Source organism: Thunnus albacares, chromosome 2 (genome assembly GCF_914725855.1).
Source record: "Thunnus albacares chromosome 2, fThuAlb1.1, whole genome shotgun sequence".
NCBI lineage: Eukaryota > Metazoa > Chordata > Actinopteri > Scombriformes > Scombridae > Thunnus > Thunnus albacares.
In genome coordinates, this window is record NC_058107.1 from 30,338,275 (window position 1) to 30,356,479 (window position 18,205).

Sequence of the window (18,205 nt, forward strand, 5' to 3'; positions counted from 1 at the left end):
AATAATTCAAGAGGGTTAAAATGGACATGCTTGTGGTTTAAGTCAATTCCCTAAATTTTGTATTTTAAAAGCTTGTTATATTATCCATTGTGTCAAATATTAATCTGAAAAGTAACTAAAGCTGTCGAATAAATGTAGTGGAGTAGAAAAGTACAATATTTCCCTCTGAAATGTAGTGGAGTGGTGAATTTGACCGTTATGGTTATCACACGTATTACTAATAACAGTCTGGAAAGTAATCACGCATGCGCAGTAGTTGCCTTCACGCAGGCTGGGATGATAATTACGTTTCTTTGGGCAGAGCGCGAACACACCGCTGTGAATAAGAGCTGTCTAACATGAGGCGGCTGACACAGAGGTAGATTTGTGATCAGAAGAGCCTCTGTACGTCGCGTTTCTTGCTTGGAGAACCCTCCCCTTTTGTTTTTTTGCCTGGCATTAGTTTCAGCTGGAAGTCTGCCGTGGAGCTGTTGTCACACAGGCCGCGAATCGGCGCTTGTTGCTGGGAGGAGACCTTCCAGACCCGCCGCCTCCCTGCTAGCATTATTAGCTGGCTATGATGCGTCGCTGCTGCTGGTGTAACGTTATTTCCCACACAGCAGGCCACTGTAAAGCGAGGCAGGTCCTTGGTTAACTGTTTTCCCCGACGGAACTGAAGGGTGACTTGGAAATACACCACACCTTTCAAGGTAATGTCTTGCCAGCTAGCTAACGTCATTCACTGGGCCGATGAATGCAGTACACACTAGCAGCTAACGGTTAGCCGCTGTACATTTGCATGCTTGGCCGCTTAGCTAACCAAATGCAAATGTTGTACCCTGTCAACTAACGGTAATTCCCTGGTTAATGGGGTTATCACAGCATCAGCATACAGAAGTCATAATTAAAGCTAATCTAGTTAATTAGCAATTACCTGGCTTGTCTAACAAGCCAGCATTGGGCCGTTGCTGGTAACATAATGGTGAGGTGGTAACGTTGAGTTAATGCTACAGGTAATTTAACATTAAGGTTACCAAGGTAACTGTATTTTTCTGGCGAAATAAAGGTGATATGCTCAGACCTTAACTAGTATTACAATATGTATTAGCAGGTGCATGCACTTGTTTGTCCTCTAATGTTAAATCGTGATCATATTATAATTGATGTCATTAAAAATGCTGCGTAGGACATGTTGCACAATGTTTAGGTACTTCAAATGTTAAGTAAGACGGCTTGTCCAGTGTGTTTTAAGCCTCACAAAACGGTGGTGAGAGTGGTAGTGGGATGGAAATGAGACAGCAAGACATCAGCTTGGTGTTGAAAGTGAAAGTGTACTGAATTTGATATGGGCACTGCCTGGAAACATACTGCATACAGTCTTTTTTTGTTAAGAAATACTAATAATCTGTGTTTGTGTAGCACTTTTAAAAACAAAATTACCAAGCTTCACATGAGAACTGACAAAAACATGCCTAAACAATAACAACATAAATGATTAGGACAGTGCATAGAATATGATGAACAAAATAAATGAGTACAAGATACATAACACCCCAAAAAACACTTAATACTCAAATGCAAGTTTATAAATATTAGTTTTAGGTAGTTACTGAGTAGCAAAACAAATCTTAACAGAGAAGCTGTTCAAGAGTTTAGGTCCCTGACACCAAATGAACATTTGCCTGTAGTTGTAAGTCTGGATTGGGCAACTGTAAACATTGAGGCTGTAAATCAGTGCGATGGTATGAGTAGTTTATCAGCTATCAGCAAGATTCCTCAGGTGTTTTACTTTCCGCCTGTAATTTTGGCTTGTGCAGCTTATGTGATGATTAATGGAAAGTAGGAAAATGTTACACTGATCATCATCATCATCATCAGATATCTTTTACTCTGCAGCGGTAGACTGGTACATCATTTCAATACCAGATACTGCAGAGACACTGTCTCCACTCTGTCATCAAGCATTTGACATAATGAATGTGATCATGCCTGCAAGGATGCCACTTTGCTACTTATGTCTCAACCGCCAGATGTAAGCCTAATTGACCACTAAAAGGAGGATTAGGAGCAGCATCCAAAACAGTATTTTCCTTAATAATCAACAAACACCAGATGATGATTTTAATTAAATATTTATTGAAAAAGAACTCTAAGCCACTGACGAGTCATGCCAAGGGGAAATGCAGCTTGGCAGATTGTGGATGATAATGTCCTGTTATTTGGCTGTTTCCCCTTGCTCAGCAATATGTTCAGTCTAACTGTGACTGTAATGTGTTTGTTTTTTTATTTTTTAAGGATGGATGTTGATTTGTGTGCTGGCGGGGACAGTACCAGGAGGAAAGTGGATATGGCTGGGGTTGCAGAAGGCACAATGGACGTCGTACCGTTGGAGATGTACGACTCTGCCAGAGCAAAAATAGCTGCCAACCTGCGGTGGCTGTTTGCTAAAGCCTATGGCATCGGTAAGTGATTTTAATTTGCATTCATACTACTCAAAGTTTTTTTTTCTTTAAATCGCCAATGGGCTGCATGACTTACCTGTAAGTAATATCTATATATTTACCCTCTTAGATGTTAGGTGGCACATTTATGACAACAAGATAGTTTAAGAGAACCTCCAATCTGCAGCATATTTTCTTATTCTCCTAGTTATTTCAGATGTTGTTGTTGGAACAATGTGTTTACTCTTCTCAACATTCAGCAGAATGTGTAGAGCTTCAGTGGTGAAACACTGACAGCAAGAGCCCGAGAGAAAAGAAAAAAAATATTTGTGCATGTGTGCACTTGAGCCAACACTAATTCCCTCTTGACACTTGGCAACTGAAGCCTCCCTCACTGACTTAACCACATCCTTCCATTCTTGTAGGATGGCCAGTGAGATTGAACCCAAATCAGGCAGAGTGACAAGCACTGTGAGGATTAGGCTTTATTTGCTAGACTGTACTCAGAGCATGGAAAATACTGATCTGAGCTGCCAGTCACTCACACTCCCTGTTAAGATGGTATCAGCATTAGTAAGTGGGCCTCAAGGCTAGATGTTTCTTGTCTGTGGTTGATACAGTAGAAGAGCTGAATAGATTTCAGTGCTGAGTGGAGTTGTATGAATTTTAGGACTGCCCTGAAGGATTTGTTCTGTTGTGACTATAAAACCAGAAACGTCCCAGAAAAAACCCAGCACCATCGCTGCTTATTGTCTATTGAGTAGTTGATATGCTGAGTCCACTTTCATTACACTGGGTACAGAGTCGTTGTGTCTGTACTTGTTGTGTCTGTGATTCAGTACAGTCTTCACCAGTACTGTCAGCAGCTTAGCTTTAATTTAATATGGATCTGAGGTTTGGTAATAGAAGGCATGTAAACTGTTGGCAGTTTATTAGGTACACCTAGCAAAAAAACTAAACTAGTGAGGGATGCAGCCTACCCAAGTGACCTCAACAGGATGGGCAAAATATTAGAAACCTATTTAAGTATAACACTCAAGTGTTCTATTGCGACTGTGTCTCCAACTGAGATTTGTCAAATTGCTGTAAATGCAAACAGTGTAGCTTGTTGTATTTATGGCTGCGTCCACAATCCATGCTGAAGTGGCTCAAATCTGATTTTTTTTTTTTTTTTTTCATGGACGTGTGAACAAACCAAATCTGATTTTTTTTTTTATCATATCAGATCTGGGCAACTTGCATATGTGGTCCTAGATCTTATTCATATCCGATCTCTGGTCACGCAACTGCTGTCAGAACGATCAGATCAGTATTATTGTGTTGTTGTAACATCTCACTTCTCTGCGCCTGTTGCCTCTTGTCGTCATTATTCAGTGTCTGCAACTCACAGCTCGGTAAAAATAAACAGGAAGGAGAGCAACATAAATATTTGTTGGGCCTTTATGGAGACACTTCTCCACGACAAATAATCCTGAACATGTATGCTAGCACAACCGTGTCATCCATTAGAATTGAGCATTAAGGTCTGTAATTCCGTGTTTCCACTACATGGTACCAGCTCGGCACTACTCTACTCTACCTGACTCTCTGCTTAAGTTTTCTGCATTTAGTTTTTCCACTGCAGATAGTACTCCCTCAATTGGGGCGGGGTTTGCAGGGATGACGGTCGCTGATTGGTCAAACACACACACACAGCGCAGCTGCTTCAACTTGTGTACTGCTTCATTCATAAAACAAGGAAGCACTCTAGTATCAGTGTAGGGCAGGACATTTCTCTTTGTTTGATAACGTTAAAAGTAAAGTCAGACTTTGTAGTCGGCTTCCTGGCTCGTTTTAAAAAAGACAAGAGAAACAGAGAGAGTGCGAGAGAGAGAGACAGCGCGGCGTCGGTCGAGAGAGGAGAGGAAGCAGTGGAAAACAGTGAATCAGACAAACGACCGAACAATCAGTTGTTTGCAGTGTTTTCACGTCACTTTTTTAATATCAGCTCAGCTCGCTTGGAACCACGAAGTAGCAGGAACTGTCCACAACTTTTGCGCAATGAAAAACTAAAAAAGGTGAATAGAGTTGAGCCGTACCATGTGGTGGAAAAGCAGCTTATTTGGGTACATAACAGTGGTGGAACAAGTGTTGAATGGTCTTCATGTTGTTGTTTTCTTGTGCTTCCCCTACTAGCAGGTAACCAACCATAATTTGGAGCTCCAGTTGAATTAAAACGGTGAAATAGTGACACTAGTTAAAACACTCCTGTGTCCTGTAGTAACCGACACTCCTGTCCTTCATATGACCAGCCGGTACAGTGTTGGCATGTTTTAAGATTAGATATGCTATGAGTCAGCGGGGGCTCAACTATAAGTCTTACATTGTCCTATTCTTACATCAGATTGCGTTTCGTCTCTCTCCTCCAGCTTAAGGGGTTTTCTGAACTGGTGTCCAAAATTATCTTTTTGAATCATCTGCAGTGGGAACTGGTAGATGGAAAAAGTCCACTAGCCAAGCATATTTTTTACTGGCCAAAATAGTAAGTTGCCCTTTTGTGTCTCACATACAGGAGTTAAAATTCTCAGGCACCGTGCCTGATTTCATTTCCTACTGGACAACTTTCAGGCTCACAGATCTTTTCTTGCTTTAATCCCTGCATATACATTCTTTTCAGTACATTTCATTGAGATAATGACATATTAATAGCTATTTAATTAAAGGTCGCTAGCATCAGACCGGCGGCAAGTGACAGGTTAGCAGAGAGCTGTGATGTCGAATAGCTGATGTCCCATACGGTAAACAGTGCCGAGTGAAAAAAACAGCGTGTCTACACTGTATAGGGACAAACATGAGTAATTTCGGAAAATCTACCCACATTTGGCACTTGGCGGGTGTTGATTTCTGCTCTGAACTATGCTGTAGTTGGTTGTCTCTTTCTGCTTCTCCTCTCTTAGTGGTCATCTCTTTGAGCTGCATCAGTGTCCTTTAGTCTTTCTTTTGTTGGCTCCTTCTTGTCTCCATGCTCTGTTCTTTACCTGTACTCTGTCTCCTCTGCTTCATCTCTTTCCACTTGATAACAGCTCTGTTCAAATCAAACAAGCCCTGAGATGAGCATCAGATTGGTGAAGTTTGTTCTACTCAGTGAATTTCTGAATTTAGTTTTAATCCTGCTTTGTGTGGTGAATCTAGTCCACATGACAAAATTGCAATAGGTATGACCATAGACCCTAATGAATGAATGTTCATGCAACACAGTCTCCACAAACTGTTGAAAGGAACATGAAGTATACATGAAGCGTCACCGGAAACCATGATTTACTTCAGCATCGCAAACTCTTGACTGAGCGTCCTCTGCACTTACATTACATGAGTAGTGTGTCAGTAGGTTTTTAAGTTTTTCTGCACCAGAGAGAGAGAAGTTCTCACAGGACTGTTTTTGCCACAATAGCTTGTTTTGGTTCCAAAACAGAGGATCATGACACAATATCCATTGTAACAGCATTTAATCTATCGAGGATCTCACATACTTGGTCTTCATGTCATCAAAAGCTGGTTTTTGAGTGTGGAAGTCAAAAAGCTTGTTTAAACTTGTTACCATGAAGAGAGCTGAAGAATTTCAGTTGGGGCTCATTTGTTGTTTCTGCAATTCATACAGCTTGTTACTTCTGACGGCAAATTTACTGAAAAATACAAAAATTGACCTGAAATCCTGCTGAAACTTTTTCACCTCTTGCACAGATCTGGCTGCGTCACTAACAGCAAGAGCATGATGATGAGCTGTGCAATGCACACCCACCAACTCTGAGTTGAATTCCTCTCTGACTCCTCGGCGGCATGCTGTCATAACAGCAGCACCATCAGTACAAGTTTATTTCCATCTAAATTCTTCTCTGTCAGCAATTGCTTCACATCCTCAAAAACGGTGTCTGCCCTTCCAGCTACAATTTCAGAGTTCCTAGACAATTTTGTTTTAATGTTGTTGTCATCTATATACCTTACATAATATAATGAGTCACTTACTGTTACTTATGTCTGTGGACTCATTCAGCACTAAGGAAAACACAGGACTTTTTAGCGCAGCCTTGTCAACATCCTCCACAAGTGTACTTCTTGCAATAGCTTGGTGCATTTCTGACAGACCTTTCTCATTAATGTAGCTTCCATAACTTGATGTGTCATTGCTCAGCTTTCTGAAAGGAGGAAAATCCATCTCTGTCATGAATTTAACCAGACGACCAAATTAGTTTCCTCCTCCGCGCTGCAACTGTACAACTTCAATAGCATTAGATCACATTCTTTGCTGAGTCTGCCTCGTGCTTTCTTTTCAAGGCCGCTGGATGAGAAACGCCGTCCGGGTGTCGACTTAAAGTTGACGTTTTGTAACATCAGCTGGTAAAAGGCGCAGCACTGTAATGTTACCGTTACCTGTCTGAGATTCCAGAGGATTAATGTTGTTAAAGTTGTTTGCAGGCCTTCAAGTTCACACCATTGAAACCTGTCTGTATATGCTAGCGAGAGATGCTGCAGCAGCAGAGGCGGCTTGTAGCCTTGTAGAGAGAGAGAGAGAGAGAGAGAGGGAGAGAGAGCGCGCCAAGTGTGTTGTCAGCGGAAGTCGGTCCATCCGATGCAGGGCTTCCAGCCAGAGTGTCCCGAATTCCACACTGGTGCAAACGATAGCTGGACATTATTAGACATCACTGTCTAGTGACTCAAAGTGTCAAAGTGTGCGTGGGAATTTCCTGCATTATAAGTGCTAGATTTTTGGGAATTGATCAAATTATGTGCAATACCCGCACTGAAATCCAGGCCCTGTATGAATTACAGCAGGCCTTGTTGTTTTGGAAGGAAGTATAGTTCAGCTTTTCTTTCTATTGGCCATGAGGAGAAAAAAAAAAACAAAAACGCTGTCATGTGTGAGAATGTTGACCTAATTTTCTCTAAGAGCCTTCACTCACATAATAAATTTTTAACCTCTAAACTCCGACATGGCAACAGAGAACATCCTGAGTGGTTGGCAGGTGTTTGAATCATCAGCGGTCAGAAACGTAGCAGGATTAACGTGACCGCATACCACCATTGTTTTACTGCAGGGCTGCTGTTTACCTTTTGATTTGCAGTGGGGTGTCTCCTTATCGTAACAGTAAAGCTTGGTCAGTGTTCATTTCTCTGCTATCTGATGCACACGTCCCGTAATTCACTGTTTTGCATGTCAGTTGCATCAGTGTCTCTGGTCATATCATCCATCATTATTTCAGAGTTCAGTTCAAGCTTTCCTTTGTATTTGAAGTCATTACATATCTGTGGTCATTACACAGATTTCCTGATGTCACGGAAGGATTTAACAGATGACAATAAAACGTGAGTTTTAATGGTAATCCAGGTTATGGCTGCACAGCAATTGTCTGTTTTGTTTTTTCCTCCCGTGTTTTTGTTCAAAACCCCCTCTACCGTTCATTACTTAGGTTGAAATATAGTCTGAGTTCATATTAAGGTTGACTGGCATAATGGCATTGGCTTGCTCAGTTCACTGTCATCACAGGCTCTGGCTAATGACGCAGACTGAAAGATGGAGCATAAGAACGTCTCTGTACAAACAGTAACGATGCACCACGGATGATCTTGGTTGGAGATGCTGTTCAGAAAGCATACAGTATCCCCAAAGCTTTGGCAGCCTGCAGGAAAGCAACCCTCAGGTGCAGATGCAATTATCTTCCTCCCATGGGAACTGAATGTATTAGGCCCATATGCTTTTCACCCTATGGCTCATCATATGGTGTCTGCTATGTTGTTAATGCTGCACAGTTGCTCGCCTGACTCACCCAATGAGTGACAGACCGTAGCGGAGTCACGTAAACGGTCTCAGTGACGTAGTTCATTAGATATGAACACGGCCACCCCGTGATGCGGGGGGGTGGTGACGGGTTCAGGTGCATCTGGTGTGTATTCATCACCCCTTGCTTCCATGTCGAGCCTTTGATCGTGCGTGCACCGTCTGTGTTTGTGTACATGCACTCCTGTCCTACTGCCCTCTGTGTGTGTGCCACAGCTGCTCCCAGCCTGAGCGACAGACAGCCAGACACAACACCGGCGAGAGCGAGCACCTGCCATAATCGCAGGGTTATTGCTAGTCCTCACCCTCAGCTTGTGCTGATCATGGTCGGCTGATTCTTATGTAGCTCATCTTCATTCTCGTGCTCCACCCCATCCCTGTTAGTAAAATGTTTTCAGCCTGGTTCCTGGTGGCGGGAGGGTGGAGGGGCAGCTGCCACGCAACATCAGTGTCTGTGGAATGAAGTCAGACGTGAAGACTTGCCCTGGTCCGACCCCTTTGTTTTCATACACAATCACTCCCACTGTTGCAGTGTGTTTATATACTCAGACACAGCTCTCCAGGAATGACCCACACGACTGGATGTTATGCATAATAGATTAATGCTACTGTACAATGACCTTCTTATTTGCACCATGTGTATGGTGGCAGACAGCAATTTCAATGAATACCTTTTATGTAATCTTATACTGACATGACCACATATCTTCATAGTTACAATAGCAGGGAGGCTCTTTATTGTTTCCTAAATTGGATCAACTAATGACAAAGAGTGTGATACGCCACATGAACGGTTTACAGGCAGAAGAGCAGACACAAAAACAAAGTCAGGAGAGAGAAGAGCAACACTTACCTTTTAGGAAGAACCACAAAAAAAAAGGAAAAACGTGTTAAAACTAGGAAACCCCACCAGTGATGTTAACTAACTGAACCTGTTCAATGCTAATCCTGACAAAAATGTGCTTATACTTAATAAACGGTCACATTAATAATTAAATTGGATTAGTAATTTGCAACAAATAATCACCTAGTCTACAAATAAACTAGTAAAAGATATCCATCACATTTTCCTCTAAGTTTACATCTTCAAACCAAAAGATCATTTAACCATTTATAGATGACGAAGAAAACCAGTAAATATTTAGGTTTAAGAGGCTGGAACCAGATCATTTGTGGCATTCATTCTTTAAAAAGTATTCAAGTGATTAACCAATTATCAAAATTGTTGGCAATTTAATTTTCTGTTTGTTGACTAGTCATTACAGCTCTAATCAAACCCTCGCTACAATGTGATGAAGGCCACAAAAATGTCCAGAAAACCGACGCCCAGCAACACAATAGGACTTAAAAAGGCTCTATTTTTTTTATTTAATGTTTTCCCCAAGAAGTGGGACACCTCTGCAATTCTGTATGTGTGCTTAGTGTATTATCTCCCATAAAGTATAGCGGTGTCGGGCAGCCGATGGAAGAAGCTGCCCGCCTGCCTTCCTGTTTTCGTGAACAGGAGATTGCTGACGAGCGGCTCCCTTTATCCTGTCAGTCAGAGCAGAGAGCAGACACTAAGAACACTCACATACAGACACACACACACACACACTAACACACACACGGCTTATGCTGTGTTGCTGGAGCTCAGGCATAGTTCAAAACAGATTTAATGGAACAAGGATATTTCTCTGCCCACACCATTTTGTTGAGAAGTGGAGGATTTTGGACAGGTTTTGCGCATCATTCCAGACCTATTTTAAGCTTCAGTGTGTAGTTTACCTTAGAGTATAGAGCATGCTTTGTCCCGTGCCCTTATATGGCTGTGGTCTCTGATTTTTTTTTTTTGGAGAATGACTTCACATCCATAGCAACTGAATCTCTTGTGTAGGTCATTGTTTCTTTTAGTTTTTGTGGCTCCAGTATTGGTGGAGAAACCCACCGTGTCACCTGAGAACAGAGCTTTCCATAAGCCGACTACTCGTTTAAGTCCAGCCAGCTACTTTATTATATTAATTTTTGATTCTAATAAAATAGTTTTGACTCACAAGTTGTTATGTGTGTACATTTACGACCACTAGGCTCTGCTTCAAACATGCCTATCTGTCTATATCAGTCTCACCCCTCACATGCTCTATATGAATGTGTGTGTGTGCGAGATCAACTGAGAGGTCCTGCCGAGTAGAGAGCAGAGAGTCATGCCCCGGGACCCCCTTAGCTGGCTACTGCATATCCTTGTGGAAAACCCTGTGAGAAGCCTGCTCTCGCTGAGCTCTGTGCTCAGCGTGGATCTGTTTCCCAACGTAGTCCCGAGGCAATAAGCCGTGACTTGTCATTTCAAATGCTCATGTTTACTCCAAGTAAACTGAAGCTGTTACAGAACAAATATTACATAGACAGTGCGGTGCTTTGTTGCATTCCTGTAGCCTGTTGACACGGCAGAAGTTTGATAGGTGCAGGCAGGTACGGTTGAGTTGTCAAGGGTCAAAGGTGCTGACTTTTCCCCCCTCAAGTCAGCCTCATTCTCCTGCTTCATACACCGCCACATTGTCTTATTTCTGTTTCTATCCCGGTCACAATTAGAACGTTTAACCCACACAGGCTTCTTCACAACTCACCTAACCTCTCCTCTCCATCGCAGACCATATCCCAGAGGACTTAAGGGACCCGTTCTACACAGACCAGTACGACCAGGAACACATCAAGCCGCCCGTCATCCGCCTGCTGCTGTCCTGCGAGCTCTACTGCCGCGTCTGCGCCCTCATCCTGAAGACGGAGCAGGCGGCTTCTCTTCAGTCCCACCTGTCCGTCATCCAGGCTCTGTCCAGGAAGGGGATTTACGTCGTGGAGAGTGACGACACGCCAGTCACAGAGGGAGACCTGGCCTGCGCGCCCATCAAAATGGTGAGTGGATGCAGGGAAGATTAGGAAGAGACACGGTTGTATTCGCCCGGGAAAAAAAGGGTGTGGTAATTCTTTTTCTGGCATCTTATATGCACTAAAAGACAAATTTCACTTTAAGCTGCTGCTCATAGTTTATACACTTGTTGTTTAACAGAGACATTCAGCACCAGGCACCCCCCACAATGTTGCAGCATTTTTACAAAATACAGTTTGTAGCACAGATTGCCTGTCAGAGAAGAAGGAAACCAGGCTGGAAGCTATAACAACTTTGCACATTACCTGTAACATCCCCACCTCTTCCTGCTTCTGATGTATTATTGTACCACAGTGAAAGCAGGGGATGAGGCTATTGATTTTTATCCTTATCCAGCAGTGCAATCAGTCTCAACCACAGGCGTTAGAGACACCGAGAAAGCTTAAATCCAGTGTAGAATAACCCCTAGAATATTGTGAATAGACATGAAGTTTCAGTTATTTGCATTTATTTCAGATTATACACCGTGTGTAAGTGAAATATAAAGATATGATTTGCTGCTCAACTCAGTGGAACAATCTCCAGATGATTTGGCTCCACCCTTTATAATCTTTTATTCAAATAAAGAAAAGGAATTTGACTGTTACTCATGCTGGTCGTGTGAAGACTGAGTTTGTGCTGTGTTTGTTATTGTGCCATGGTAACAGGGGTTTTTTTTTTTCGTTGGCCAGACTTGGTTTGTCTTTCTCCTATAAAAGTTGGCGTTTTTGTAACAATATTAATGACAGTTGCAGTCAACACAATTCTGTTTTTAAATTGTGGACATGTGCAAGATGTTGGCTGGATCACAGGCACTGATTACTGAGTTGCATTATGATGAAAAATCCAGTCAGTTAAATGAATGAGAAAACGGAAACACTCAAGTCTTCCCAAAAAAAAGAGGGAAAAAAAAAAGAAAAGCTGTATTAGCAGGATTATCTTGTGTTCAGAGTTCATGTTTAAATCAGAGGACGTTGCTTTAACTCTGTAGTTTCCAACCGTGGAAATAACTCTGTTTATTACTTTGTTGAAAATATCATCTATCAAGTTTATGGAGAGAAAAAAAAAAGTGTAAATCCTAATAATAACTGGTGCCTGAGCCTACTCAGAGCAGGCGGTTTAATCAGGGACATCGGTTAAGAGGGTTACTCTTGCGTTAATACTTCTAAGAATGGATTTTATTGTCTGTGATATTTTCTCACCTACATTTTTGATCTGTTAAGAGCATTTGCTGAATGTTGGCGCTTGAAAACCTTCCCCTTTTGTCCTCATAGCCCAGTTTAAATGCCTCTTATTCAGCCTTGTTCTGCCCCGTTGGATTCATTAGTTTCCATAAAATGTAGATTCTACTTGAAAAAATTACTATAAACATATGTGTTTAAGCCGGAAACCGATGGCTCAGCTCTGTAGACCTCTACTGTAGTCATTGTACGAGTGTAACGTCTGTAATGTTTTCACAGATCAGCTCTTAAACAGGCTGAACGTCCTCGGTTTGTAGACCGCATCCTGTAGGTCATCACCTGAACCAACACCACCACGTCACAGCGTAGTGAACGAAGCACAGAGCCCCCCCCCCCCCTCCTCTGTGGCAATGAGATCTCATGTCTCACATTTTCACAAAGTGCACTTCACGCACCAACCAGCTCACTCGCTCTCAGCCATCTTCCTACCCTTTTGTTGCCATGGAAACCGGCAACGGTGAGGAGCAGGCCTCCTCTCTGCAGGCTGCTGGGATGTGTGTCTGCATTTCCTGCTAGTGGCCTGACAAAATAATCCACGCAGGCCTGTGTGTAAGCATCCAGACACAAAGCCTGGTGAGAGGATGGAAAATCCTGGACAGGACAGCGCTTATCTCTGATAGACTGTTGGAACCCCCCCTTCTAGTTTGCTGACTCTACAAGGCGTTTCCATAGAAACCTGCATTTTCTGTCTTGTGTATGTGTGTGTGTGTGTGTGTGTGTCTGTGTTTTGTGTGAATGTAACAGATCCTATACTTGCAGACAGTTCCTCTGCACCTTGTCTGACTCTTGTTGGGGCAACAGCTGAGGCTTGTAAAACCTTAAGAATCTAGCCGTCCTCTCGGGTCCACTTAAACCTTTGAATGTGTATGTGTGCGAACACACGTGTACACACACACAGCTCAGGGCAACAGCAGCCCTGCTCCCCATGGGGGTTCCCTGCTGTGCTGATGAAGGGCAGAGTGAGAGTGTTGGACAAAAGAACAAAAGATCGAAGAGTACATCACGCTGTTATATTTGCCCTGTTGTGTATTTATCGAGTACTACTTATCGACATGTAGTTGCTCAATTTAGTGCACATTTTTAAGTTGAGGCACGCTGAATGTTGTTGCAATAACATGCTTTGTTTTGCAAGTCTTCTGCTTGTTGTTCTGCATGTTTTAACTCAACATTTTTTCCTTTTTTTTCTTGTATCTGTATAAAGAAACATTTTCAATACAGTTTTTATTTAACCCTTCATATAAAGGATCATTTTGGTTTCATATCACTTGGTTGTAACATTGTACTTATGCAAAGATGTCTGACAGGACAAGAAATACAGATAGTCAGACATGCAGTTTTTAAACAAACTTACAGTATTTCATAGAGGAAATGAAGAGGAATGGTAAAATAATCACTCAAACTATTGTTTGGAAAACATCCATCAGAGTTTATTGACTGACATCCTGAATCAACTTTGACCTACTGAACTTGCTGTGTTGGTTGCGAACGCAGTGCAACAGTGGATTAGTGCCAAAATTTCTGGTGCACTCATATTCAATTTTACTTCCAAACAAAGTGGTTTCTGATGTTATGGCTATACTTTTGTCTTGTTTACAACCTTACCCCATCTAAATAGGTTTTAGCAATGTTACTGTGTTTGCAGCTGTGCAATAACGATGGAAACAATGGCCAGTTTTACAAAATGTCCATGTTGTAATGAACCTGAATTATCCTTTAAATGAAGGCAGAGTAAAAGCAGCCGTGAACAGAGATCCGCCAGGCTAAAAGGAACACGCCCTATGTACTTAAACTCCTTTTGAAAACACAAACAGCTCAGCAAAACAGTGACTACAGTGTAAGTGAATCCAATGAGCCAGCAGAACTTGAGCAGCCTTCAGCTTCCTGTAGACACAGTCTTTATCTTTTCCTGTTAAATAAACTTGTCCCCGTCTTGTATATTACAGTCCGGGTTTATCAGGGAGTAGATTTTCACTGTTGTCATCTGTGTCCTTGCGGGTCCTGCTGTGGAGAAAAAGCTCTGAATAGCTCTCATTCGTTATTTTAACGAGCCTAATCTCTGTGCACTTCCATCATCAATTGGATTAGTCAGGCAGCATGTTACACAAAGTACTGACTGAAACAATGGCATGTTTATTATTTGTCATGTAGTGGATTCAGGTGCTGCATTCATTGGGTTTGACTGTGCGGACTAGAAATACAAATAACCGACATCGGCATAAAATGAGACTCAGAAATAATGGTTGACGACCAAATTAGGTTTTAGAACAGACAAACTAATCAGCTCAGAGCAGAGATTGAATTAACATTTGGCTGGCGTTGGTTCCACCCTGCTTATAAAGAGGAAGATTTTTGACTGGGAGGCACCAGGTGTTGTGCCACTTGCAGCAGGGATACCGGTGCTGGTCCTCTGTTATATTAGGATGAAGACAGTGTGAGGTTGGTCGTGGTCGCCCCAAATGAGAGCTTTCACTTTCTTTTTTAGTCAGTTGGACAAAACAAGACATTTGAAGACGTCATCTTGGATTCTTTTCACTGTTTTCAGAATTTATTTTAGACCAAATGATTCATAGATTAATCAAGACAGATCATCAACAGATGAAATAATCAAAGTAGACTTTGTCATTCAAGACCAAACATTTGAGAAGCGCACCGCCAATGAAACTGTTCAGTCCTTGCTTAAAAACAAAGATAAAGACTTAGACTTAAATATAATATTCCCAAAATAATTGTGAGCTGCAGTGATTAAGCCACGGCGATTATTTGAAGCTCCCAATTCGTCCCGTCAGAGGTTTGAATTAGACAGAACCCCTAATCCATTAATCTTACCTGTTCATCCTCACGCCACAGTGATTACACAAGCTAACTAGGTTTTTAACACTATACAACCTTTAATGATGGTTAATTACCTGCCAAAGAAACTGGTATACACTTCACCAGTGACAGACCAGCTGGTGGCTTCTTTCTCTTAAACGAGTAGATGTAACTGTTTTTAAAACGGTTGATTTGCTTTGTGTAATTAAAGAACAAACAGATGGTCGGATCATGCTCCACACTTGGAGCATCATAATGTTTTATGATGTTTGATATGGCATTAGATTGCAATCTCAGCTTCTTTGCCTCCAGCTTTGATCTTAATTGCATTGGAAACATGTGGAGGGGAGAGTCCAATGAAATTGAATTGTCCTCTGTGTTTCTCTTTCTGTCTTTCTCATCCAGAGCGCTCACATGCCCATGATCGATGCCCTGATGATGGCCTACACAGTGGAGATGATCAGCATCGAGAAAGTGGTGGCTTCCGTCAAGCGCTTCTCTACCTTCAGTGCCTCTAAGGAGCTACCCTTCGATATGGAGGACGCTATGGTCTTCTGGATCAACAAGGTCCACAAACACACACACACAGACATGAGCGGCGTAAATTTAATATAAGAGACACAGCAGCACATATTGATTAAAGACTTTTCACAGTGCTTTATAAAAACCTTTCACACATGTTCCATACTTCTGTGTAGCCTCTTTAAAGTCCAGCTGATAACAATCATGGTATGACTCTCACTCACTCACTCACTCGTTTGGCACAATGTAGGATGAATAATGTGTTTTCACATTGACACAATCAAGTGACAGTGGTCCACTTGTTAAATTGTGGCTTGTTTGTCACTGGTGCTAAGAGACGGGTCAACAGATAAGAGTGTGGATCTGGTAGCACATACAAGAGGCTCATGTTGCACTCATCTGTCAGTAAGTTCGAAGGCCCGGAAGTAGCGAAAGCAATGACTCAGTGTGTCCATTACTCATCATGATGCCCCACACCATCGCTGTCGGGGGGGGGGAAAGGAATGTGTCCTTTTGTGATGGGCAGTGTTTCCTCAGCTAGATTTCACCTGGAGGACATAACTGGGTTTCTAGTCAGCTTTCCAGTATGCATGCGTCAGTGTGAAAGCAGAGCAGGAGGATGAAAAGAGAAATCATTACACGTAGCAATAGATACTTTATATAGCATTTAATTTGCCTCTAGAAGTCTAAATAAGTTGGTTTCCAGGAAGAGTTATGCTGTCTGTCCTCTTATTGCACCGTGAAGGGAAAAAAACTGTTAAGATAAGAGAGCAATGCTTCCAAAATAATGTTGTGGGGGGGGTGTAGAGGTGAAATCAAATTGCAGACTGCTGCATGTATACACAGATTTACAGTAACCAGGTCAAAGCAGCGCATGTAAACACGTTCTACGATTACCTGCATAACCTGGCCTTCATTATTTCTTCTGCAGGTGAACACTAAGATGAGAGAAATCACAGAAAGGGAACACAAAGTCAAGCACCACCCGTTAGAGTCCCCCAGCCACCAAAAGGTAAAGTATCTCAAAGTGTAAGGATAAAAAGAAAAAATAAATAAATGAAGATCCAGAACGGCCAACAAGTTTCTGCCAATAGCTTAACATTTCTGGCCTGTGGGGAATTTTAGAAGTAACTCTCTTTTTATTAGAAATATTTTTCCCTCTTTAAGTCTATATCCAGGTGAGTGTCATCTCCACAAAATCAAGAAGAAACGTAGTTATTAATGAGGAATGTTTCTTCCTAAAGGCATTTTGGAGTTGTTCTGACCCTGCTCTCTTTTTCTCTGTTTAAACCGGAAGCAGATCCGATCCTTTTGTCTGTGACCTCTGACCTATTTAATCTTTCTGCTCCTGTTCCTCATCTGTCCCTCCCTCCCCCCTCTCTTGTCCCTGCAAACTGGATAGTCTCCCTCCAAATGGTATTGGAAGCTAGTCCCTGTAAGTTGGATGCCAGCCCCCCCTCCCACCCCTGCCCCCCTCCTCTCTCTCTCTCCCCATACCCCAATTTCTTCCCCCTCTCCCCCTTTGCACGCATAGTTCTGTGTTGATGTGCGCACACTCTCCACCATGGCTCATTCAAGCTCATTTCTCTGCTGCTTGTAGCCGGTGTGTCAGCGAGGGGGGGAGAAAGCTGACAGTAACTTTTTTGTTTCTTTTTTTTTTTTTTTTTTTTTCTCTCCTCGTGGCAAATTTGTCACACAGGTGTAAGGTTATTCTGACCTTTTATAAACTGTTCAGATATTCTTTGCAGCTATGCGGTGTGTGCTATCTCATTTCAAGCTCAAGTAGGCCATGTGGATTCACCCGTGCGTGCGTGCGTGTGGTATTTGCTTGCCGAGTGAGAATAAGAGCAAATCCATGCCTACACCACTCCTTTTGCTTTGCAGTCCCATCCCTGGCCACCTCCTCTCACTGATCTGCTTTGTCATTCCCCCTTTCTTCTCCGATCTCTCTCTCTCTCTCTCTCTTCTGCTCTCACACACACTGTTTCCTCTGTGCCCACGGACTTCTTTGACAGTATCTCTGCTCTCTGTGTGTGTCAGCCTGATGTCATGCACGAGCTGGCCCAATGCATGCTGGAGCCAGAGGAGCTCTCCGAAGCGGTACAGTGTTCCTTCTTAGTCAGGAGAAGACTCCCTTAACTTCAAACTCTCTTTTGTAGTAGAACTTCTATAGTTTGTTTGGTAGTTGGTTAGTTCACCTGTTAACTCGTAGGCATGAGCTACAATCGGTATAATTATGTGAAATATATAAATCATAAATAAATCAAAGTTAATGTTGAGCAAATCCTGTGCATTAAATTTGTAAGTAAATTAGTTTATTTTGTTGTGTTGTGCTGTACGAGATCTGTTTAAATAGTGCATAGTTGTCTCTACAGCTGTAACAATTAGTCAATTATTAGATTAATTAATCATTGTCATTTTTTAAGAAGAAAACAATCCAGATTCTCAAATGTGACTATTTTATCATTTGAGGACGTCACCCTGGGCTTTGGGAAAC

The 18,205-nt window shown here is 42.2% G+C and overlaps 1 protein-coding gene across 2 annotated transcripts in view; it reads left to right on the forward strand.

Moving 5' to 3' along the window:
* The first annotated feature begins 266 nt into the window (after positions 1-266).
* Positions 267-18,205, forward strand: part of camsap1b (calmodulin regulated spectrin-associated protein 1b) — a 29,213-nt gene continuing 11,274 nt past the window's right edge. For both annotated transcript variants that reach the window (XM_044330065.1, XM_044330066.1), the window contains exons 1-5: positions 267-689; positions 2,275-2,441; positions 10,859-11,121; positions 15,592-15,753; positions 16,640-16,720. In XM_044330065.1, the coding sequence (XP_044186000.1) occupies positions 2,276-2,441; positions 10,859-11,121; positions 15,592-15,753; positions 16,640-16,720 (672 nt within the window). In that variant the 5' untranslated portion in view covers positions 267-689; position 2,275. The remainder of the gene's footprint in view (positions 690-2,274; positions 2,442-10,858; positions 11,122-15,591; positions 15,754-16,639; positions 16,721-18,205) is intronic.